Source organism: Solea senegalensis, linkage group LG3, assembly GCF_019176455.1.
Source record: "Solea senegalensis isolate Sse05_10M linkage group LG3, IFAPA_SoseM_1, whole genome shotgun sequence".
In the NCBI taxonomy this organism is placed as follows: domain Eukaryota; kingdom Metazoa; phylum Chordata; class Actinopteri; order Pleuronectiformes; family Soleidae; genus Solea; species Solea senegalensis.
The window spans coordinates 882,884-906,719 of NC_058023.1; the positions used below are offsets into that span (position 1 = coordinate 882,884).

Below are 23,836 nucleotides of genomic sequence, written 5' to 3' on the forward strand. Positions count from 1 at the left end.
CCGTCTGCTCGTCTTGCTCGTCCTTTGCCATCAAAATCCCCTGTGAAATGAAGAAAGTCGACTGTGTTGCTGTTATTACTCAAATGTGATACAGAACAAACGGCAAAGCCACACATGAACGTGAACGTTTTAAATATAAATAAAAGAACAAATCCAGCAGAAAACCAGGTCGCTCGCTCACGTTGCATAAGCTTTACTTTGAGTACGATGAACAAATCAGAAAAGAACAAATGTTTACAAACAGGATGCAGGACGTCGGCAGTCAGGTTGTTTCACAAGTGACAAAATCTGAAAAAACACACACACACAGGGAATCTCAGGAGTTTAACTCTCTACTCAATCTGGTTCGGGTCTGGATTATAAAACATGTTCTGCTGCTGTCGCTGATATTTGGAGGATTTGGCCCCAAAAAATGCACTTTTATGACCATCTTATTCCGTGTGTGATTTTAATCTGCCGGGTTAGGGTTAACATGACAGGGGGGCGGGGCTTAGAGTCCATAAACGATATAAAAACAAACAGAAACAACGCAGTATCACGTGTTTAAAACTCCTGAGTTTAACAAAAACACAGAAGAGAATTAAAGAAAAAGAACAAAAAAAACAAACAAACAAAAAAAAACACTTGTTTTGTTTTTCTGCGTCGTCACCGTGGTCCCGAACCTGAAAACAACCTTTACATTTAAAACAAAACAGAAAAAAGACACAGGAATACAAAAACGGATGAGATTTAAACTGTTCAACAAAGTGCCTTCTCCACTGATCTGTCCTTTAAAGGAAAGACGTTTTCTCACGTCTGTCCTCAGCGTGGAAACCCGTGAAGCTGAATCTTTCTCTCGTGCGGCTTAAAAAGAAAAAACTAATCAGGCCCTCGTGTCCCCACACAAGTCGGGGAGCGCGCGGGGGGAGGCGTGCGATGCTGTATTGCCAATGAGCAACGCCCCGTTGCCGTAATTTGTACGGATTTGCACTTTAAGGGTTTCCACTCGAGCAGCCTGTGAGACGGGACGTGAAAAAAACCTCGACCTTTCCTTTAAAACCGCGTCCCATTTTCTTCCATTTACACTAAAAAAAAACAAACGAGAGCAACAGGAGTAAAACTGATCCCAGATTCAGACCAAAGTGTCTCCGTCTGTCTTCAATGGTCCCCGAGCATCGTCCCTGCTACAGTCAAATATTGACACCGTGGGTGACTTCTGTCCCCCCCACCCCGTGGAGGTCTGTCCTTGCGCCGTCCTCAGAAGAATGAAACCACACGGTGAAGGGGACGCCGCGTTTGACCTAGGAGGAGGGGGGTTTGCTTCAAAGTAACTGACGATTTCCCATCAGGTGATGATCGTCGACGTGGCGCCGGCGTCTCAGGCTGAGTTCGGGCAAAAAAGGGGAGGGGGGTGGGGGGCGGGGACAGTGGATTAAAAACCGAGCGCGCCGTCCTCTGCTGCTTTGGCTCGGAGCAGGACGCACAGCAGCGTGCCACGTTTCCCGCCGAGTCACCGCTAGTCCGGCATGTCGATGCAGAGTTTGGGCGGCGGGACAAAGTACTTCCCGGGACTCTGCGTGATCACCACGCCGCTCTTCTTGTGGAACATGGGCGCGATCTTGGGCGGCGGCTCGGGCACGGGTAGGTCCTCGGTCGCCTCGGGGTCCTCGCTGCGCTGTAGGTCATACGACACGTTGCCGTACTCTCGCAGGAAGGGGAGGAGCTCCAGCAGGAAGTGGCAGAAGTCTTTGCGGATGCCAAACCACCCTGAAGAGAACACCGAGACGGGGAGGGGTTTTCAAAACATGACGCTTTAATCATTTTTAATAATTAAAAACAAGTTTCTGTGATTTTTAAGCTTCTTAAATGTGAATATTTATGAGTTTCTGTCATTTTTCCAATGGAGACATGTCAGTAATATTTATTTACAGTGATATTGTATTTATTTACATGTATGTAGAAGTACTAAAAAGATGATAAATCAATCCCAAACTCTGACCTCGAAGTCAAACGTAAAGTAAAATAATCAGAAAGATTAAAAATCATGAAAGTGGATAAAAATAGATAAGTAGATAAGACTGTGTGAGGAGGAGGAGGAGGAGCCAGCAGCCGACAGCATGTGACGGGCTTTAAATACTCACAGTGGTTCCCTCCCTTCTGTCCAAAGGTGGTGGCCATGAGTGTGAGCAGAGACAGCCACAGAGGGACGAACACACACACGTAGCTCAGACTGTTGTGGCCGTCCAACTTGTGGACCAGCAGGATCTGAAGAGACGGGGGAAATGTCTTATTTTGTCACTTCAGTGTTTGAAATCCTTCATTCAGATTTGCCTCAGTTACACAAATTGACCACACGAGGCAGCAGCAGAGAAATAGTAAGTATCTAATTGTACGTTTTTATTATTATTATTATTTGATCACATTCTTTAAAAGAGAAATGAACAAGAAAACGTCAAGAGTGGGCGTCACCTCGAAGGTGAGCAGCGGCACGACGATGGTCATCCAGCTGATCGCCATGGTGATGTGAGTCCGCCGCTGCTCGGCGATGATGTCGATGGAGCGGAGGAAGAGGACCGACCAGATGATGTAGTAGAGGACGACAAGGCACAGGAAGGACATCAGGATCCAGAGAGGGACACACACCACCTGACACACACACACACACACACACACACACACACACACACACACACACACACACACACACACACACACACACACACACACACACACACACACACACAGGTTTTACTATCCAGGATGAAGGTTAGGGTAAAATGGGAATAATCTCTTGGTGGGACGCGTAAGTGTGAATCATGTCGAGTTCTTTTTGGGAGTAACAGCTCAATTAACCCTAACCCTCTACGATCAGCGCGACTCACCAGCCAGGGCCAGTTGATGATCCTGTCCAGCTTCAGAGCGATGAAGATGAACTGCAGGATGTTAACGGAACACAACACCTCCAGCTGCGGAGAGAAGGGGGGAGAGAGAGAGACGAGTGAGTTTACAACGCGATGACCTGATCTCATCATCGTCGTTCTTCCTCCATTTGGACAAAAATACAGAAAGAAAGCTTCTTAAATGTGAATATTCTCCAATTTCTTTTGCTCCGTTAAAAATAAATAGTTTTTTCGTTAGTGGACAAAAACGAGACTTCATTTCCAGGTTTGACAAACACCGATCAACATTTTTCTACATTTTCTGACATTTCACAGACCAAACGATTACTAGAGTAAACAAGCAAATGAAGTCAGAAGTGTAAATTCTATCGCTTCATGGCAACGTTGACGCCTCCCGGTGCGCATCGGTTTTCGGTTACCTCCAGAGAGCGGTCGTGTCTGAAGCCCCAGACGCACGCCGCGACGGAGACGGGCGACACGAAGAAGAGCGGCATGAAGACCAGCAGCCAGAAGTAGTTTCCTCGGGCCACGCGGTCGCACACCAGAACCTCGAACATCAGCAGCAGGACGTGAAGGCCCACGGCGATCAGCATGGCCTTGAACTCCACACATGTCTCGCCCTCGGCTCTGAGGACGACACACACACACACACACACGCACACACGCACACACGCTCAGCAATGAGAGCATTTGTGACGCACAACACTTACATTTACAGTATATAATATCAGAGCTGCAATGATTAATAGACATTTAGGTCTGACTATTCATTCTTTTATGTATGTATTCCTGTATTAATTTATCTACAGAAAAAACTACCAATATCGGGATTGGTATTAGACATGAAAAATTATGTTTCTTATCCATGTAAATATCTGTTATTTAACACTTAAAAGGCAGTGTTTTTCTGCAATTTCACAGGAAAGACAGTATTCCATCAGCGTGAGTATCTTATTTTAGGAGTATATTTTGTCGCAGAGCAGCGGGTCCCCAGGACAGGACTGAGGGAACCCTGCTTTGGATACTGGTGAGATAGTCGGGGGCTATAAATCAACTATCAACATAAAAACAAAGCCGGAGGAGCCGGAAGACTTTTTGCACCGTACTGTAAAATATACAGAACTGAACATGAGAGGCTTACAGTTACAGCAGGTTCAATAATGAGGCCATGTGCTACTTTTAGAGTGTGGGTATTTATACATCGCCACAGCTAATGTCCCGTCCCCTCTAATGACTGTGCAGTAAATAAGTGCGATGATCAGCAGTTAACTGCACCTGTAAAAACACCCCAGAGTGTGCGTTCGTGTGCATTCTACCTGTACTGAGGGTTGTGGGCCCACACACCGGTGCCCACTGACGCCCCGAAGATGACCAACAGCTTCCATAGCCAGATTGGCGTGAACACGGCCCAGTAGCTCCACTGGATGACGCCATCCAGCCTCAAAGAGAGCAGCACAGAGAAGAGCAGCAGACACGAGTAGATCAAGAACTTACTGCAACGAGACGGGAGGCAGGAGAGAAGTTTTTAAAAAATGTACACAGAGCTAGGATTGGGTGATGTTTCTGTAAGGCTGTGCGATGCGGCTTATACATAATAAGTGTATATGTCATAGGAGATGTGTGTGGATCTAAAGCTGCACACAGGTCGTTTCTCTGGACTCGTGAAAAGTTTGAGTGTAAACACACTCTCAAATTAAATGAAATTTAGATTTAAAACAAAAGAAATGGCAAAAAAAAACTGTTCACATCCAGAAAGAGTTTATATCAAGTCAGAGGAATAAAAATGAACTCCTTCACTTTTCCAACTTATATTAACATTTAAAACGGACTATAAATAGATAAAAACAGAGTCTTTGAGTGTATTTTCCTTATTTCGATTATATGGGTTTTGTACATAAGTATTTAGGGTAGGCAAAATAAGCTCGAGCTTCAGCCTACATCTTTACGTATTTATCTTATTTCTTTACGTACTTATTTTGTAAAAATGTGTGTTTAGAATGTGTCAATGCAGATGTATCTGCGTTTATTTTTGTATGACTGTGGCCGAAATAAACGAACCCCCACCCCCGAAAAAAAACACACCGATAAAATTAAGTCTAGCTAGCCAATCAGCAACGGAATATTGGGGCTAGCGTGTTAGCCCGGCCTGGTGAAGCCACACACTCACACACACACACTCTTGTGGGGGTAGCTTAGCTTCTGTGCTAACATTAGCTTTGATGCTCGGCTACTGTACACGGGTGCGCGTGATTTCACACAAACGCGGCGTATATTCGTACAAACGGGGCAACAAACAGCCGGCGGGATGCTACGTAGCTACACCGCTGGCTAGTTAGCCAAGTGTTGGGCGAGCGTTACCTGGGATTGAAGTCCTGAAAGAGTCCTCTTAGATTCATGGTGGAGCCGAGACACCTGGTCAACGAACCCTAACACCAGCGAACATATTTCACCGTCTAATTCTCACGCTACGCATTCTATTTTTACTGCTAGTTGAGCTTTTCTGCGTCGGTTTCATCACCAGCGCTATATGTGTGCTGAAGACTGCTAGGCTAACCCGTGTGTTTGTTTGTTTTTTTTGTTTTTTTTCCCCCCCTCTCGCTCTCCTCTCGGGAGTCACGTGACGGCACGAAGGAAGCCGAAGTGTTTCCGGAACAGTCGCACAGTGACACAGCGGCTCAAGCGATGACAGAGCTGGTTATTTTCATTCAAATCGACACATGACGTGCAGCAATGTATGAAAGCAGGTTTCCGCCACCTGAAATAAAAGAATATATAAATAATATAAGAATAATAAAAAAAATAAGATACATATTAGTAAGTCATAATTCAATTATGAGATAATACATCATTAATATCACTTAGTATCTCGTATTTTGACTAAGTATCTCATAATTAAGGCTTAGCATCTCATAATTAAGATTTACCATCTCATTAATATGACTTAGTATCTCATAATTGTGACTTAGCATTTCATTGTGATCACAGTGGAGCTGAGGAATTTTGACTGGAGTGCGTTGACAATTAAACAAATAACAAATAATAATAATACTTTAAGTAATAGTAATTAGAGTAACCGTATCTCTCTAATTCAATCTAATTCAACTATACTTCTTGTGTGAAGTATGTGTGAGGAACAGGATGACGATTTATATCACTGTATGTTAACGTTGGTGATAATGGAGTTACTGAGAGAGATCAATATTTTCTCAGCTGGTACTTGATATAAAAAGTTTGACAACCACTGCTCTAGCTGGTCTTGAAACCCCAATGATTTTATTTTTTAAATGTGTTATTCAAATTCATTATTCATACATACATATACGAGTATTAAATTTCTGCCAAACGTCACTGTGTTCAAAAGTGAACGTGTCACAGCTTTTCAGCATAACATTTTATTTCCAGTGGTTGTTAGTAGAAAGACAACATTTTTTTAACTATTAGTAACAGTATTACTTGATAGACTATTGCACTCTGGTAATAGTCAATAATAACCTGTGCAGGACGAGGACAAAGGATGGAGGAATTTGGGAAAATGGTATCTGGCTGAGCACTAGTAGCACTAGAAGACAAAGACAAACTTCTCAGAGAGGCTGAAGAGGTTTACAGTGCAGTGATGGAAGGTTCTGGAAGGTCTCTGTTGTGTTGCGACACTGGACTTGAGGAAATGCAATGGTTCCCAGTTCATCATGGAGCTGCGCCAAAGTCTTCATCTGGAGATAAGGATCGTTATCATCTCTGTTTTTACCCCAATATGCACTTTCTAACCACTTCTCCCGACTGTGACTGTAGCAACAGAATGCTGACCAGAGAATGGATGGAATATTAACCGCATCATTCAGGTGTGTGTCACCGGGCTGTGCTCCGATTACCACATAACCTTCCGTTTGACCATTATTGTCGATGCAGTATTCGTCCAAGAGACATTTGACGCATTCCTCCATTTTTTGCCAGCTTCCCTGATTGAATTTTTCCCTTTGAGGAACAATGTTGGTCAGGGTAAAGGTAGACATTTTCTCATGTTTAGTTTTACCATAAGAGCTTGGTAATAAATGTCCTCTGCTGTAGCCCAGGTTACCACAGCCACTGTAGTTCGAATTCCCAGCCTGGTGTCTCATGGTGTGATGTGATGGCTTCATGTTGATATTGTTCTTTATGTCCTCCAACTTTAATAAATAAAAGACAACATTACTGATGTGTACAGGAAAGCGTTAATACTGGTTGACATAGACAGACAGACAGACAGCTAGATATTCAGGATCATGGTTAAAAACAATTGTCTTTTTAGAAAAAGCTCACCTGTGGTTCTATTTTCCACTGGTAATTCCTCTTTCTTTTATTCCTCTTTCTTTTATTCCTCTTTCTTTTATTCCTCTGCTTTTTATTCCTCTGCTTTTTATTCCTCGGGTTGTTTTTCAACTTGGGTCTACAGATGTTAGGGTCTGTCCTGTGGTACCTGTAAGCAGAAAACACTGGAATCTTGTTGGCAGTATCGTAAAGCGTCACAAACGTCCGCATGTCGTCCAAAGTCTGGCAAATTGGCTTGTATCTGTTCTGGGCCAGGATTTTCCCATCCTCCAGGATTCCTTGGATCTCTGGTGGAGTTCCGAAAAGAAAAAAATCAGAACACTTAGCCAGATCATCCACCACTTCCGCCTCTGTGGGATCAATGGACAGAAGGAGAGCGGCGAGAGAGAGGAGGCGCCGCATCTTTGGCCTCGTCACTGTCAAACAGAATCAGGAAACCGTCTGGTTCACTTTTGCCGCTTTTCCACTACGTCGTCCCGGCACGGCTCGACTCTGACTAGTAAAGTGAATCATTAGAATCAGTCGATTAAAAAAGGTTTGTTCACAGAATCGTTCAATACTTCCTGATCTACAGTTTGGCATTGTTGGCTTCAGTGACGACACTCTCTGACCAATCAGTGGCTGGCAGTGTGTCGACGTCACAGGTTAGCATCGGCTCTTGGAACCTCGTCAGAGCAGGAACTAAAAAAAAACACCCACCCGGTACCAGGTCCTATCACTGATGGAGAAGCAAAAAAAAAAAAAAACCTGGGTCGAGTCGAGTCGTGCTGGAACTGTGTCGTGGAAAAGCGCTGAAGTAGAATCAAAACACTAAAATCGTCGCGTGAATGCGTTTTTGAATCACAACCTAACTTAACTTAACTTAACTTTTGCACACGCATGAAATTGTCATATGATATGATTGATTGAATTGGTTTTTATTGACACTGGAAAAAGAAAATGTTAGAAAAACTAACAAAACACAATGAAAAAACTAAAAAAGAAAGTTTTAGAGCTTTATTCATTTTATAAACAAAAAGTAACCTAATTTCATAAAAAAATATGCATGTTTTAATTGAAAATAAAAAAAACCCAACTATTTATTTGTATCATCTAATACGACAAATCCTGATAAATTAGGAGAGGTCTCAGAAAGACTTACCGTTTGGTCTCAACTGAATCCGCAAGATCAGGTTCAGAAGTAGAAAACAGAAGCAAACCTCAAACATATAACTGAGCTGAAATGAGGAAGTTTCACCGGGCGGTTAGCGCAGCATCAGTACCCCCTCTTATTCTCAGAAAACTGGTACTTCATATTCACACGTCTGACGGAAGGCGCTCAAGTGCTTTTAGGGAAATTGGACATGTTCACGTCTTTATCTCACTGTCGGACAGACTTTCCCAACAGGAAACTGACGTTTGAAAAAAGCCCTCACTCTCCCACACCAAACCCCATAGAGAAAACCAGTGATTTTAACATCACAGCACACAGGAGTTGTTGATCCACTGCTGCGTCCATCACTAGGTTCAAACGTCTTATTTTGTAAAGATCGGCACGATTCGGCTCGGTTCAGATTTACCTCAGTGACACAAAGTGACCACACGACGCAGCAGTAGAGCAGCAGCTCCCGTGTCCCCGCGAGCTAAAATGAATGACTTTCTCTATGGACCTTGGTGTGGGAGAGTGAGGTCAAAAGGTTGGGTGAGTGCATTCGTCTTTTCAACAGTAAGGAACTGTTCTGAGAACCATCGTGTCTATAAAAAGAAAAGGGAAACGAGAGGTTTCTGTGAAAGCTGCTTTTGTGGAAATAGTTCACAGACATTCACAGAAAAAGACACACAGTTCATCACAAAGGGATCACACGAGAAACAGACACTTTCTCTGGATGATTTACAACAAAGCTGTTTGGTTAAACAAAGGTTATTTAGATAGTTAGTTAGGTTAGTTGCTAAACGTTACCTGGAGTCTCCCACGGCGATGGAGAACGTCGTGGTTTCACTGAATCACAGTGAGACAATCAAACTGTGTGTGTTACTGAAACTGGAAAAGTGACGACAAAACTCGTTCATACATGTGTTTTTATTTGTTTCCCATGTTAAATAAGCATTTTTTCATTCATGTGTTATTGTTTACAGGAAATAAAAAAAAAAAATAATAATAATAATAATACAGCAAATAAAAATCAACATGGTTTCCACGAACGTTAAAGAATATACAAACTATTAATCTGCTGCCGTTGTTTCTTTTCTTTTTGTTTTGCGTCTACGCTACGTTGATGAAAACACGGTGGATTTCAGCGCCACATGCTGGAATGTTAACGTACTGCAGCCAAAACACGCAAAAGCTTTTCTCCTGAAAGACAAACCAGGCGTCACCGGCCACAGTTTCCTCTTTCAGATCCTCACCTGAGGGATGAGTGCGAGGCCAACAGACAGCAGGGGGCAGTGTTTCAAAACCAACACACACATGGAAGGAAATGAACGCACACATCTGATAAATAACACATCGGCAAGATCGGGGCAAACGAGAAAAGTGTGGAAATAACAGACGGAGCAAAGGTAATATACAGCGTATATAGCACACGGCACGGCTCGACTCGTGCAGCGATAGAACCCGGTGTTTTGTTTTGTATTTCCTGCTCTAACGAGGTTAAAGCGAGCCGAGCCGATACCAAATTGTGACGTCAACAGACTGTAGATCAAAGTTAAAAAGACTTAAAAATCACTGAACACATTAACGTTAATCTCCAAACATTTAGCAAAGCAAATGTCTAAAATGTCAATATTCAGTGGTGTCAGACGGAAGTGCCGAACGATTCTGTGAACAAATCTTTTTAAATCCGCCGATTCTAATGATTCACTTGCACCCAAAACCACCGCGTCACTTAGTATGACACATCGCCGCAGTGTCACGCAGCCGTGCTGTGATGACTCCGCCCACGATGAGGAGGAGGAACTATGAAGTCATGGAAAACCAGACCAAACCACTTAGAGTCGAGTCGAGCCGCGCCGAGGCATGCTGGGACTACGTAGTGGAAAAGCGTCATTATATTTTCAGAAGCCACTGAATTACAGGACACAGTTTGGACCACAAGTGCTTTCTGAACTGCTCTTTGAACCGTTTGACTGGACGCAGTTATTTTGTGGTCGTCATCTCACGACCTCCGACACTCACGCGACACTTGTTGAAAAGGATAGTTCAGGTTTTTAGCCACTAAAAAAAGTGGCTTTTTAGTGGCTTTTTTAGAGTCAGCTAATAACATCTACGTCAGTTTAAGTCTATACAATATCTATGTCACGTGATCACGTCTTTATCTTACTGTCAGACAGACTTTTACAACAGGAAAGTGAAGTTTGTAAAGCACTCACTCTCCCACACCAAACCCCATAGAGAAAACCACTGATTTTAACGTCACAGCACACAGGAGCTGTTGATCCACTGCTGCCTCCATCATTAAATTCAAATGTCTTATTTTGTAAAATTCGGCATTTAAAGTCAATTTTACAAAAGTCATTTGAGGACACCGAGAACATCTGGGGTCTGAGAAACACTGATCGACATATTGTGTGAAAAGGGGAACACGAGGTTTCTGTTAAAGCTGCTTTGTAGAAATACTTAGAAATAGAAATAGACTTAAGCTGACGTAGATTTCGAGTCTCGGGCTGGTCCTCACAGCACAGACCATGTACCACTACACTCACACTTCAACAAAAAACACCTGAACTATCCCTGAAAGTAACGGTGATAGTGACTTTTGCTTAACTCATAATAAGATAAAATGTTTTGCTGAAAAGAAAAAATGCGAGTGTCTTTATACGAACAGCAGAAAAGCTGATTATTTCACAAACTCCTCACCACCGCTGCCGCCGTGCACTCGCTCGCTCTCCAGACGCCCTGCCCCACCCCCCCTCAGTGCACCAGCTCCAGCTGGCTGGTGGAGAAGGGCAGGACTCCGCTGACGTAGTAGGCGATGCCCAGCGAGAGGAGGGCGATGACCACGAGCAGCAGCAGAACCCTCCAGAAGCCCAGGTCCTCCACAAACTCCTGCCAGGTGGTCCTGAAGCTGGACAGCACGCCCTCGCTGCTCTGCAGGTTCGGGTTGAGTAACGAGTGGCTTTCCATCGCGCTGGTGGGGAGGGGCGACAAGCATGAAACAAACATGTCAGGGAACGACGGTGGCCTTTTTGTTTTGAAAGTTGATTTTACACACAGACATGTTCATAAACTAACGGCACTTTTCCACTACATGGTACCGGCGCGGCGCGGTTTGGTCTGTTTTTCCATGACTTCATAGCTAACTCGCCATCGTGGGCGGAGTCATCACAGCATGGCTGCGTGAAACAGCGCTGACGTGGTTTTCGACATGACTTGTACGGCAGTTTGTTTTGAGTGTAACTGAATCACTTGAATCATTGGAATCATTTGAATCAGCGGATTTAAACAGATTTGTTCACAGAATCGTTCAGTACTTCCTGCATGACACAGTCACTGAGCCGGAATACATCGGGCTGACGATCGTTAAATACACCAGACTCCTCTGTTAAACATTTTAAAAACATTTTCGACCTTTGCTTTGCTAAATGTTGGAGATTAATGTTAATAAGTAGATTTGGGAACTATAAGTAGTATTTTTAAGTCTTTTTCCACTGATCTACAGTTGGACATTGTTGGCTTTGATTCTTGTGTCAGACGTCGCGCTTGTGACTCTTCAGTGATGACACTCTCTGACCAATCAGAGGCCGGCGTCTGCTGACGTCACATTTTAGTATCGGCTCAGCTCGCTTTAACCTCGTCAGAGCAGGAACTAAAAACCAGACACCAGGTACCAGGTTCTATCACTGATGGAGAAGTAAACCAATGTGCCGTGTCGCGCCGTGACTGTGGGACTGTGCGGTGGAAAAGCGTTGTCCTCTTACCTCTCGCTGTCGGCCATTTGCATGGTCTCCAGTTTGGAGTGAGCTCCTCTGTTGAAGCCTTTCACCTCCTGCTCCTCCAGACCCTCCAGCAGGCGAATGGCGTCCTTGTTGACGCCGCGTCTCTTGGCCAGAACCAGAGGAGTGGAGCCGTTGTGGTTACTGACAATCAACGACACGGCATCGTTAACACTGGAGGATTTTTCAGCTTCTTAAATGTGAATATTTTCTACTTTCTGTCATTTTTCAGCTTCTTTAATGTGAATATTTTCTATTTCTTTGCTCCATAAAACAAAGAAATCATTCAAACGGAATCATTTTGGTTTCTGGTCAAAAACATCATCATTTCCAGGTTTGACAAACACTGATCAATATTTTTCAACCTTTTACGAACCAAGCAACTCATTGAGAATCCTCGTTGATTAACCAGGATATAATCAACAGTTGCAGCCCAAATATACACAAAAACCTGATTTTGTTAACATTGCAATAAAGAAATATGAGAACTTGATATCTATTGGGACATTTTAATTTCTCATGTCTTACCAGATGTCAATCTTCAGTCCGTTGGACACCAGGAACTGTATCGTGTCCACGTGTCCACACAGGTGCAGCGCTGTGTTCCCCTGATAGTCCGTTGCCAGCAAGTCGGCACCAAACTTGTGCAGGAGGCGACAGATGTCCACGTTGCCACGGGCGGCGGCTAAGTGGAGGCCGGTGCGGCCGCGGTTGTCGCGGATGTTGGGGTCACACCCGGTCTCCAGGAGCCTCTTGGCGAAGGGCAGGTCTCCGTCGATGCAGGCCTGCAGCAGAGGCACGCTGGTCTGCGACGAGTCGTTGATGAAGACATAGGACATGTCTGAGTGGGTGTCAGAAAATTCCAGCGTACCTAAGCTCGCCATCGAACAGGAGACACAAGAGTCAGTCACATGGTTTCCATGGATACCGGTCATCTGACTGAAGATTTTACAGGATTTCAAACCCAAATGTCTTCGTTTTGGTACAGGACAGTGTATAATTCACAATAAAAAACATTTTTAAAATGCAATATTAATCATGAATTAAGACATTTAGGTGACATTTAAGTGATGCCATGTGGAATTGATGGGGGGGGGGGCTTAAGTGATGACGTTTCTAGGATCTTTAAATCCAAATCCAGACATGAAACCAAACATTTCTTCCTCTTCCCAGTTTTAAAGCATATTTATCAGTATGTAGCTGTTGTGTGTGTGTGTTTTTTAAATTACTAAATAATTATTCTATTAATCATTGCAATAAACGCTACCTTTAATTCGGAATTCGGAATATAATCATTATTTTTAATGGAGCAAAGAAACCAGAAAATATTCACACTTAAGAAGCTGAAAATTCACATTATGATTCACAGTAAACATGACCTGAACACACACACACACACACACAAACAATCACTTCATTCGACTGTGTAAAATCAGATATTTGAGTAAAACAATATTATTAAGTAATGAGAACACAGCATCATAAGCTCCGGGTGCTAACAACAAATGCATTGAACATAGTTTAAGCAGGGATTTAAAAAAAAGACCTGCTCTTACATTTTTTATCTTCTTAATACAACATATGTAATAAATATGATTTATCTTCATGATGCTACTTGTAGCATGTCGGTTAGCATGTTAGCATGCTCGGTCCGTGCCAAAGAGAAAACATTATGAATACAGGGCAGCTAGCGGAGCTAATGCTAGCTCAAATGGGACACATTTTTTAAAACATTTTTAAACGCGATTTTGACACAAACGTCCGCCGTTTGAGGTCACCCTGCATGAACGTTACCTGTTGGTGTTTTCCCAAAATGAGCAGAAACAAATAAATCCGCCTTTCCTCGGAGCTAACGCTGTTAGCCGAGTGTTGTTGTTGTTGTGCTGTTGACGGCGTTAGCTCGTTCCTCTTCTTCTTCGCTCAGTGTAAAACAGCAGCAGACTCACAGGGTTTGTCGCCACCTGCTGCTCTGGAGTACAATGACCTGTAATTGAGCGTCACTTATTCTGTGGAAAAAAAGCCTCAAAATAATGACTTACTACATTAAAAATAATGGCGTATTACTTTAAAATTACTTTAAAAAGACTTTTCAGCTCAAAATGGTCAAAGTTATTAAAAATATTTACTTACTAGCTCAAAATTTGGACTTTATATTACAAATTTGTGATTAATTACACTATTTATACAAAATATGGAATGAAGTACTATCCCAAAAGTGTGAAAAATCACTTTTTAAGCTCAAAGCACACAGTGACATCATCATAATCACTTTATTTAATCAGTTTAACTTTTCCACCTTTGAATCCACTTCAGTAAAAAAAGAGCAGAGACTCACAAATGATCATAAATGTTTATTTTAGAACTTTATTTCCAAGTGTGTGAGCACAGATGTACACATGACGGCGACCGACGTGTTAACACTAATAAAAATATAATAATTATAAAGGATGTTGTTTTTCGTTATAGATCCTCTCTGAGGAAAAAAATGTGTTTCTTTTCGTCTTCTGTCGCTCCAGGAACTCACTGCATGTTCCAAAATCTCAAACCGTCAGCCGTAGAATATACTTTCCATTGTTTTTCCATAATGTACACATCAATAATCTTCCCATTCCCTCCCATCTTAGTAAATAAAACCATGGTATATCATGTATCATAATTACAATCTAGATTACAAAAAAAACAAAACAACGACAAACGCGGACAGAACAGTGTGGAAGTGGAATCAAAGCAGAGCTTCAGACGCACGCGGTCATAGTGGTTAAAGGTCGTGGCCCCGGTGACCTTTCGCTGACGCAGGATTTCAAAGACAGGAGACACGAGACAGGAAAATATCTCTTCTTCTTCTTCTGTTTGTTTTTAATCCAAGGACAGCAGAAAGATACAGAGGCCGAGACAAGAAAACAAAAAAACGGATTTGTCTGGAAAACACAGGAAGTACTATGTACAACAATAATTGACAACCGCGTGTGTGTGTGTGAGCACGGAAGCGTAGGAAAAAAAGTTGTTCGTTTTCTTATAACGATAATAAACAGTTTCCTCGTTATAAACCATCAAGTTTTCACAATCGCGTTTCCTTGTTAAAGTTCTCTCGTTGTAAACAAGATGATTCCGCGCCATAACGAGATAGTAACGAGTTTCCTCGTGCGAGTAACGCTCTATCCTCGTTTTAACGAGATAGTTTCCCGTTATAATGAGGTATTTTCTTGTTGTAGAAACAAAGTTATCTTTTTCGCTTTTATCTCATACCTTTTAGCATCTCAACGAGAAACACATCCGAACTTTTTGTTTTTACGCTTCCGTGTGTGTGTGTGTGTGTGGGTGTTTGTAACCTACTGCAGATTTTGGGATTTTGGGATGTAAATAAAAAAACACTACATTTTGGTCACAACCGTAAAATAATGTGGTGAAATGTCGCGTCTGTCCCTCGGATCCACGTGAGCTCACGTCAGTGCAATCGATATCCATGAACGTGTGAATGCCTTGCTCGCGGCGTCAGTCAGTTGTGGCGCGGCGTCCATGCCGGAGGCGGTGGACACTCTTCCCGCCGTGGACCGTAGCACCGCAGAGTCACACTGTGAGATGCGCGAATTAACTGTTTTTTTTTTGGAAGCGTGGTTATATGAGGTACTGACGCTGTGTGCACCCCCTGCTGGCCCACTGCAGTTACTGTGGCCTCCATCAGTAAATCAGTGTTACTCTGGTAAATGTAACTGCTAAAAGGTAAAAATCTTTTATACCATCCACGCTATCTACGTCACATGTTCACGTCTTTATCTCACTGTCAGACAGACTTTTCCAACAGGAAAGTGAAGTTTGTAAAGCACTCACTCACCCACACCAAACCCCATAGAGAAAATCAGTGATTTTAGCTTGTGGGGACACAGCTGCTGGTCTACTGCTGCCTCGTGTGGTCACTTTGTATCACTGAGGTAAATCTGAACCAAGGATTTTTGAATGCTGAATTTTACAAAATAAGACATTTGAATTTACTGATGGAGGCAACAGTGGTTCAACAGCTCCTGTGTGCTGTGATGTTAAAATCACTGATTTCTCTATGGGGTTTGGTGTGGGAGAGTGAGTGGTTCACTAACTTCACTTTCCTGTTGGAAAGGTCTGTCTAACAGTGAGATAAAGACGTGAACACGCTCTGCAGACACAGTCACACGTATGGAAAGATGCCAAATATGTACAAGTACCTCATACGACCCCATTCCAAAAAAAATCTAGCACTTTAAAATGGTTCCAACAACAGCGGAAAGCACCAACGTGACGAGTGACGAGCATCAGCGGATCAGACTGTACTTTCTGATCCGACTCAGGGTGGCACTCTTCGAGGTAGCCCAGAATGATTCTCGCCAATTGAGCAAAGTAACGAGAAAACAGACACCAAATAAACACAGAGTAACAATAGCACCATTGTCAGTGATAATCTGGAGAAGAGCGCTCACTCTGGAACCCTTCTCTCTCTCTCCGTCTCTCCCTCCAACACTTCTTTCTTTGAATAAACATTTCATTCCTAAAAAAATGAGATACAAGTAAAAACAAAAATTCTCTGAAAATGTGCCGCCGTTGCTCGACTTAACGGCGAAACCGTTTGCATAACATTCAGTTGAAACCGAATCAGTCAGTTTTAGAAATTTTCTCTGTGAAGTGTCAGCCTATCATCTCCTGTTGTTTCACCTCCACTGCTCCTCTTCATCCTCCTCCTACAAGAACTTGCTGCAGACTTGGCAGCGGCTGACCCTGGAGCGCTCCTGACCTCCCTTCAGTGTCTCCTGATTGGGTGAGTACAGGAACTCCTGGCCTGCATTCACGGTGGTGAGCCAGAAGCTGTACTTATTGGCAAAGTAGTGGCAGGATCCTTTGGCGCCGTTGCACTCGATGAACGGCGTCGCGCGGAAATCCTCCAGGCAGGAGCCAGGGGACACCAGGGACTGGCCGCCGCCCTCAGCGCCGGCCGCCGTGTGCTGTGGGGACGAGGAGACCAAAGGATTCAGACTCAGAAAACATACAAAGTAAGAAAGTAACCTATTTCCAGAAAAGCTGGTTAGGGACAGTTCAAAGTGTGGAACAGATTTACTGAATGACATGTGATATGCCTCCTTTCATCTTGGTAGTTTTAGGTCATTTCCAGTTTAGCTGACTAGCTGACCATCTTCACGTCATACTGTTTTGAAAACTTTTTGGGGCGTCAGGGAAAAATCTGGTCCGAGAGTGGAAACTGCTGCTGAATGAGCGTGAACATCAAGTCCTCGGGGAGTGTTATATGAGAAACCATCATGCTACTGTGATTGACTGGCCTGATTGCAGTCCAGATCTGTTTCCTATTGAATATGTATGTTCCATAATGAGGAGAAGAACCAGCAGCTCAGGCCTTGTTTACAACAGAAACGAGATTTAACTTTTTAAAGGTTATAGTTTGTCGTACCATCAGGAAGGAATACCCGATCCAGAGACTCCTCCAGCCGGGTGGGCAGGTGGGAATGTTCATGTCCTGACTGTGCACAGCCACAGCCAGAGATGGAGCCTCACAAACTGAACACCTGGATAGGACAGAAGCAAAAAGAATAAAATGACATACTGTACTCATGAACTTGTATAATTGGAGAAATGCTACTTGAAACCAGGGCGGTGGAGGCGACATTACCTGCTGATGTAAGGTTGTATCTGCCCCTCGGACACGGGCATCATTGGTATGGGCGCGGTGGTGGAAAGCCAGTAGGATTTGTCGTTGCGGCTGGCGTAGTAGCAGATCTCGTTGGGGGAGCAGTAGAGGAAGGGGATGGTGCTGAAGCGAGGGAGGCATGACCCTGGCTGACCTGGAGAGACAGAGAAGACATATTAAAACATGGAAGGGATGGATATCAAAAAATAATATATTACATTTATTCTAATTTGCTGGAAATCAGAAAATGCTAGCAGATTTAGTTAGCCGATTTAGCTAGCATCGCTAGCATAGCATCCTTTCCCATCCACCCCCGGTGTCAGTATTAGTATCGACAAAGTCCTAATGATACCCATCCCTTCATCTGAGTGGTTAGATCAGAAGGAAGGGTTACTTCTGAATGTCCAACGTCTCGTGGATCAAATTTCACAAACGCAGCTGTTTCCGTACCGAGATCCTGGTTGTGAGCTTTTTCCTGTCCCTCCACGTACAGCAGGCTGTATCCTTCCCACAGCTTGGCCATTCCCTGAGGACACATGGGAACCTGGGAGTCCTGGCTGTGCTTCACCAGGGTGTAGCCAATGCTGTGACTGCGACCGACACCACCTGGAATGCCAGGACGACCTGCTGCGCCGGGAAGACCTGAAGCAGATGGAGCACAGGAAGGCATTTTGAACCGAAGACAGAATTGCTTTTAGCATGAATCGCAATCAGGTGGCAGTCTACTCACCTTGTTCGCCAGGTGGTCCAGGGAAACCAGGAGGTCCGGCATCACCAAGAGGTCCACCAGAACCAGCAGATCCAGTACGACCCAATTTACCCACAGGACCAGGGCGACCTTTAGGACCTGCAGCAGGACAGAAGGGGTTTTACACTGGTGAGAACAAAAGCTTTTTATTTTTTTATCAGTCCATCTCAATTTTTTAACCAGATCTGTACTTGTGCCGAAACATGGCAGAGATTATTTGACTGCTCACCAGGACGTCCAGGCAATCCCGACTGACCAGGCTCTCCTGGGGTACCAGAAGGTCCACCTGTGCCTGGAAAACCCTGTTCCCCAAAGCGTGGCCTGTAGTCAGTTGGCGGTCCAGGCATCGTTGTTCCAGGGGGACCCTTAGGACCAGGGCGTCCTAAAGAGGAGGTGACAAGAATGAAGGTGAGGAAACACTTCAATTTAGACAAATCTTTTTCTTATGGAAAGTCCAAAGTTCTCCTACCTCGCACTCCCTTGGGTCCTGTGCTTCCATAGAAACCAGGCTCACCAGTGAAACCTTTTTGACCAGGACCGCCACTGAAACCAGTGTCACCTCGTGCTCCTGAGAAAAAGCAACATTTTTAAGTTAATATTTTATTTGAGTAACAAAAATTAACACATTTTTGGTCAAATGTTTCAGCCACATTTCACCTTTGGCACCATAAAGTCCGGGGGATCCAGAGCCTCCCGGGAGTCCTGGTTCTCCCTTCCTGCCTGGGGAGCCGGGGAAGCCAGGGAGCCCAGGGTCACCTCTATCTCCCTGTGCTGTACCTGGACCAGGTGGCCCAGGTGGACCTGGAGGACCTTGGAAACCTGGAATAAATTGACGAGGGTTTAGAGGAGAGAGCTAAGCAAAGGAAAGTAAATAAGGAAAAGAGAAAAAGTGGGATTTATTTACCATACTCTCCATCCAGTCCGGGAAGGCCAGGGTCTCCCGTAGGTCCAGGAACATTAGACCCAATAGTTTGACCGGCAGGACCAGGCCTACCAGGGAATCCAGGGAGTCCGGGACCACCTGAAACACATGCAACAATCACTTTATATAATAATACTGGATTTAAATAGACATTTTTACCCGCCTGTCTGCCTGCCTCTCTCACCTTGATCTCCTCTCTCTCCCTTGCCTCCAGGGATTCCTGGACCTCCTGGGTAGGAGATGCCTCTCTCGCCCTTCTGCCCTGGAAAACCAGGTTGACCAGGGCGGCCTCCTAAGCTTCCACCTGGACCCAAAAACATCAAAATGTTTAGGAACAATTCAACTTGAGCTAAAAGGAGAATGGTTTGTGTCTTAGTGCATAACGGTCCAAACCTGGGGTTCCAGGAAGGCCCTTAGGACCAGCGAGGCCATTAAGTCCATCCAAACCGGGGGGTCCAGGCAAACCTGCAAAAACAAAACACAGTGAATGTGTCTGTCTGCAGCCTCTGCTCCTTTCATCCTCTGTCCAATGTTTTTTTTCTTCTACCTTTTGCTCCAGGTCCTCCAGGACCTCCAGGTAAACCAGGAGACCCATCTTGTCCTCTTCTTCCTGGGTATCCAGCCTGACCCTTTGGCCCAGGGAAACCAGGGGAGCCTGAGATTAATAAAAACTGTTAAGTTCAGGCATGTTCTGTTGAAATTCACAATACATCTCTTTGGTCTTGTACCATTTGCTGTCTCTCACCTGTTATACCAGGCCGCCCTGCTTCACCAGGAATTCCTTTTGCTCCAGAGTAACCTGGACTTCCTGGAAGGCCGCTGTCTCCAGGGATGCCATCGTTACCACGACCACCTGAGGACAAAGAATCAATCTGATAGGTAAATGCTCCTGATGGGAGGTGCCACTCATTGCTAAAGTACCTATAGAACCTTTCAATACATAGTGAAGTGTCTTAAATGTGTTTTAAAAAGCTACTGAAAAAAAAAACAACATCTACAAGCTCTGCGAGTCTTACCGGGGTAGCCGTTATCTCCTGGCTGGCCTTTAGCACCTGGGCCTCCAGGATAACCATAACTCTCTCCAGGTGTTCCTGGGGAACAAAATGCACAATGATGATTTACTCACACAGAGATATGAGGTTGAATATGAAGCCTTAATATAAGAACAAAAACGCTGAAGGATGTTTTTGGTATTCACAAACATCTCAACTCACCTTTGCCACCAGGTCGACCAGGTTCTCCATTATTACCAGGGAAACCAGGAAGACCATCATCACCCTAGAAGAAGTCATGAGAAGTTGAAGTTAAATATCTTAATTTGCCTTTGTTTGGTGTAAATGTGGATGTTCAATTACCCTTGGTCCAGAAATGCCAGGGAATCCAGGGATTCCAGCCTCTCCTTTAGGTCCAGGAAAGCCTGGACCTCCTGGCCGTCCTGGAAACCCGTTGTCTCCTGGCTGTCCTTTACTTTGCTCAGCAAAACCAGGAAGTCCGGGCAGACCCTGACGACCAGGCAGACCTGGAAAACCTTTGTCACCTGAAACCAGATTCAGATAGGTCAAATATTGAAGTGACATCCTTCACTTTACCTTGGCTTGGGTGCCTTGGACTCATTATTGTGTTGGACATATGCACCTGTTCAAAAGCGATAAAGAAGTAAATAGCATCAGGAGACAGTGTTACCTCTGGGTCCAGGGAAGCCTGGAAGGCCGTTGCCTCCATTGTTACCGGGCTCTCCCTTCACTCCCAAGACTGACTGAAGAACTCTTGCGGGCAAGCCAGGAGGGCCAGGGTATCCTCGGTCACCTGTAAAAACACATGCATGCTCAGTGTGAGTCATCAACTGTGGACAATGTTACTCTACTCATGAGTGTATGTTGACTGTTGACTGTACCTTTCTCTCCGGGATATCCGGGTCCACCGTTACGTCCATCCCTGCCAGGCCCTCCAGCGAACCCTTTTCCTCCAGGAAATCCTGGACTACCAGGTCGTCCTGGTTGTCCAGGGAAACCCGTCAGTCCTGGGAAGCCTCTCTCACCTGTGAAAAGCCACAGATAATCCAAATGACAGAGCTGTTTGTCACTGAAGGGAGTTTATCTAAAGATGTTAGAAACTACAGAGAGCCAGTGTACCTTTCCTTCCTGGTATTCCTGGGATTCCATCTCTAGTTCCTGGTCCTGGAGGTCCAGGGAGTCCTCTTGACCCTGGTGACCCAGGGATGCCTGGTAGTCCTGGGGTTCCCTTCATCCCAGCAGGCCCTGGGAATCCTGGATCTCCTCTGTCTCCCTTCCGTCCAGGGAAACCTGTGGTTTGACAGATGATGATGATGATAGGACGAGGAAAAGTCGGGAACTGTTAGAATCAGAGTTGTCTGTTTCTGTTTCTTTATCAGATACATTATATACAGTAAAACCAAACTTACCTTGCTTTACAGCAAATGAACTTACCTCCGATGAGTTCATTAATGAATATGAAACATTAGCGACATCACAATCATTTCTACTATGATTACACACACACACACACACACACAATTTAATTTGCATTAAGCAGAAAACCATCCATTACTTTATTCATGAACTTGATAGGCTGCAATTGCACTTAGATTGAGGATACAAATGAACACATAAAAGTGTGACATATTTATTGATTTCATATCAATTTTGAATATGTTACCATTTTCAAAACAAAATAATGTTCGCTTCCATTCAAATATGTAAGAAACTAAAGTGCAATTTCAGACTGAATTAGTGAGGCTCAACCGCCCGTCGTTCACTTATACAGGACAGCAAGCTAACCGCTAGTAGTTGACATTCTTAAAAAGGAAACAAATTTTCAACACATCTTTTTTTTTTACTGTGTCGTTAAACTGACACTGATCCACAGGCCCAGGCAGAGATGTTCTGAAAATCAAAATAGTCCTTTTTAAGAGTGCAGAGGAAGCTGTTTGCTCAACAATGTTAAGCAGAGTTTTGTCGTACTACTGATATTAAAACAATAAAACACATTTTCAATTGGATCACAAGGGTTAGTTTCAAAAAAACAGGTCGTTTTTTTTTGTGTTTCTTAAGAAAATATTTCTTTCTTAATGTCTTACAACTAAAATGTCCATCTTACGTCAGCCCTGTTACAAACAAGTCGGTGAGGGGGGTGTGATGAATTCAGCTCGCTCCAGATTTACAGACTTCCTGGTCTTGTGAGGTCACAGTGACCTCGGATCTTTTACCTTTTACCCTTTTGCTGTCTTTAGCTTCAACGCTAATGTGGTGTCAGGATTTCAACCTCTATGAGTTAACGAAAGCCAAAGCTTCACGATGATCTAATAACTTGTTGATTTCGTGATTCCATTCACACCCCAACACCGACTCCAAGATTGACTGATACGATGAGATGGACATTTGTTTTGAGTAGGCAGACACTTGGAGTGAGGTAGCAGTTAAGGCATTTGGTCGTATGCATGAATAGCAGGAGGGTGAAGGGACGAAGCAAAGAATGGATGGATGATTGACGGATGATAGAAAGGTGGGGAGGGAGTATCTCACCTGGGCAGCCTATAACGAAGGACACCAAGTCACCAAGAACAAAGAGGATGGAGGGATAAATGAGAAGATGGACGGAAAAGAGGATGATGATGATGATGGTGTGGAAGAAAGGAGGTAGGAACACAGGGGAGCCCCATCATCACTTTACATCAAACTACACACAATAAGATGTAAATATGATCTGTCAAATGTGGAACACAGAGTCTAAACTTTTTATAAAACTAATCAGAAGTCGTGCGGTAAAAGAGCAGATTTGTCCCTCACCTGGTGATCCGCTCAGTCCCTTGTTGCCAGGAGCTCCAGGACGACCGGGAATGCCACCAGTCGGCTCACCTGGCGGCCCCGGTGGTCCAGTGTAACCGGGAAGTCCGTCAACTCCACGCTCTCCCTTTAACCCTGGGACACCTGAGCGTCCATCAAAACCTGAAAGAGAAAGAAATTCATGAAAAAAAGTCTTGTATTTGAGAGATTGTTATTCAGCTCTATGATCTTTTCAGTGACTGTGACCCACCAGGTGATCCAGGTCCTCCTGATGTCCCAGGCTGGCCTTTGTCTCCAGGAATTCCAGGTAAGCCGTTTCTTCCTGGAGAGCCAGGTGTGGCTCCCAGGACCTCTCCAGGCTGGCCCTTGGCCCCAGGACGCCCGGGGATACCATCCTTCCCCCTGCCTCCATCAAAGCCCTGTCCTGGGATACCCGGAACTCCAGGATCTCCTCTGGGTCCAGGAAAACCTGCAGGGGATGTTCAAAGTCCAGACACATGGTAAATTGGTGTAGCTTAGCTTCAACCGGCCAATCGAGATTCACGACCAGAAGTCTTATCCTGCATTGGACCTTGACTGACACGGAGACAGATGGGGAAACGC

The 23,836-nt window shown here is 44.3% G+C and overlaps 4 protein-coding genes across 10 annotated transcripts in view; all 4 read right to left on the reverse strand.

The window, feature by feature from the left end:
• Positions 1–177: 177 nt before the first annotated feature.
• tmem185 (transmembrane protein 185) lies at positions 178–5,468 on the reverse strand. Its single transcript, XM_044020413.1, has 7 exons — positions 5,238–5,468; positions 4,196–4,372; positions 3,299–3,506; positions 2,862–2,945; positions 2,449–2,625; positions 2,121–2,244; positions 178–1,746 (listed from the first exon to the last, which is right to left on the reverse strand). Exons 1-7 carry the CDS (start codon positions 5,273–5,275, stop codon positions 1,496–1,498), a joined length of 1,059 nt encoding a protein of 352 aa, XP_043876348.1. The 5' UTR covers positions 5,276–5,468; the 3' UTR covers positions 178–1,495.
• Positions 5,445–8,559, reverse strand: LOC122765925 (endonuclease domain-containing 1 protein-like). 4 transcript variants are annotated; one of them, XM_044020419.1, is made up of 5 exons: positions 8,326–8,559; positions 7,270–7,600; positions 7,176–7,209; positions 6,910–7,042; positions 5,445–5,634 (listed from the first exon to the last, which is right to left on the reverse strand). In XM_044020419.1, the coding sequence occupies exons 1-5, from the start codon at positions 8,390–8,392 to the stop codon at positions 5,585–5,587; spliced, it is 615 nt and encodes a 204-aa protein (XP_043876354.1). In that variant the 5' UTR covers positions 8,393–8,559; the 3' UTR covers positions 5,445–5,584. The 4 variants fall into 4 exon arrangements, with proteins under 4 accessions (XP_043876354.1, XP_043876353.1, XP_043876351.1 ...); XM_044020418.1 differs by lacking the exon at positions 5,445–5,634 and having other exon boundaries at positions 5,880–7,042; positions 7,270–7,471; XM_044020416.1 differs by lacking the exon at positions 5,445–5,634 and having other exon boundaries at positions 5,880–7,042.
• A 2,017-nt stretch (positions 8,560–10,576) lies between these two features.
• On the reverse strand, positions 10,577–14,004 carry ankrd46b (ankyrin repeat domain 46b). The gene is made up of 4 exons (XM_044020435.1): positions 13,890–14,004; positions 12,624–12,966; positions 12,081–12,239; positions 10,577–11,290 (listed from the first exon to the last, which is right to left on the reverse strand). Exons 2-4 carry the CDS (start codon positions 12,932–12,934, stop codon positions 11,074–11,076), a joined length of 687 nt encoding a protein of 228 aa, XP_043876370.1. The 5' UTR covers positions 12,935–12,966; positions 13,890–14,004; the 3' UTR covers positions 10,577–11,073.
• A 429-nt stretch (positions 14,005–14,433) lies between these two features.
• col4a6 (collagen, type IV, alpha 6) overlaps positions 14,434–23,836 on the reverse strand; it is a 72,484-nt gene continuing 63,081 nt past the window's right edge. For 3 of the 4 annotated variants that reach the window (XM_044020371.1, XM_044020372.1, XM_044020369.1), the window contains 22 exons: positions 23,484–23,702; positions 23,237–23,395; positions 22,973–22,981; positions 21,563–21,733; positions 21,325–21,468; positions 21,114–21,236; positions 20,786–20,967; positions 20,645–20,708; positions 20,447–20,521; positions 20,176–20,283; positions 19,978–20,085; positions 19,824–19,895; positions 19,615–19,734; positions 19,413–19,529; positions 19,166–19,327; positions 18,978–19,076; positions 18,738–18,890; positions 18,491–18,607; positions 18,211–18,402; positions 17,743–17,914; positions 17,524–17,638; positions 14,434–17,062 (listed from right to left, as the gene is read on the reverse strand). In XM_044020371.1, the coding sequence (XP_043876306.1) occupies positions 16,802–17,062; positions 17,524–17,638; positions 17,743–17,914; positions 18,211–18,402; positions 18,491–18,607; positions 18,738–18,890; positions 18,978–19,076; positions 19,166–19,327; positions 19,413–19,529; positions 19,615–19,734; positions 19,824–19,895; positions 19,978–20,085; positions 20,176–20,283; positions 20,447–20,521; positions 20,645–20,708; positions 20,786–20,967; positions 21,114–21,236; positions 21,325–21,468; positions 21,563–21,733; positions 22,973–22,981; positions 23,237–23,395; positions 23,484–23,702 (2,942 nt within the window). In that variant the 3' untranslated portion in view covers positions 14,434–16,801. The remainder of the gene's footprint in view (positions 17,063–17,523; positions 17,639–17,742; positions 17,915–18,210; positions 18,403–18,490; positions 18,608–18,737; positions 18,891–18,977; positions 19,077–19,165; positions 19,328–19,412; positions 19,530–19,614; positions 19,735–19,823; positions 19,896–19,977; positions 20,086–20,175; positions 20,284–20,446; positions 20,522–20,644; positions 20,709–20,785; positions 20,968–21,113; positions 21,237–21,324; positions 21,469–21,562; positions 21,734–22,972; positions 22,982–23,236; positions 23,396–23,483; positions 23,703–23,836) is intronic. The other variant, XM_044020370.1, reaches the window with a different exon arrangement.

Excerpts from the sequence above, each read along its gene's own strand:
- ankrd46b (XM_044020435.1), bottom strand. The coding sequence starts at position 12,934 with ATGTCCTATGTCTTCATCAACGACTCGTCGCAGACCAGCGTGCCTCTG. Across the intron at positions 12,240-12,623 it reads GGACTGAAGATTGACATCTG|TAACCACAACGGCTCCACTC; the intron begins GTAAGACATGAG and ends GTTGATTGTCAG. Across the intron at positions 11,291-12,080 it reads CAAATGGCCGACAGCGAGAG|CGCGATGGAAAGCCACTCGT; the intron begins GTAAGAGGACAA and ends CCTCCCCACCAG.
- LOC122765925 (XM_044020416.1), bottom strand. The coding sequence starts at position 8,392 with ATGTTTGAGGTTTGCTTCTGTTTTCTACTTCTGAACCTGATCTTGCGG. Across the intron at positions 7,601-8,325 it reads GATTCAGTTGAGACCAAACG|TGACGAGGCCAAAGATGCGG; the intron begins GTAAGTCTTTCT and ends TCTGTTTGACAG. Across the intron at positions 7,043-7,175 it reads AGTGGAAAATAGAACCACAG|TTGGAGGACATAAAGAACAA; the intron begins GTGAGCTTTTTC and ends TATTTATTAAAG.
- tmem185 (XM_044020413.1), bottom strand. The coding sequence starts at position 5,275 with ATGAATCTAAGAGGACTCTTTCAGGACTTCAATCCCAG. Across the intron at positions 3,507-4,195 it reads GCCCACAACCCTCAGTACAG|AGCCGAGGGCGAGACATGTG; the intron begins GTAGAATGCACA and ends TGTCGTCCTCAG. Across the intron at positions 1,747-2,120 it reads ACAGAAGGGAGGGAACCACT|GGTGGTTTGGCATCCGCAAA; the intron begins GTGAGTATTTAA and ends TGTTCTCTTCAG.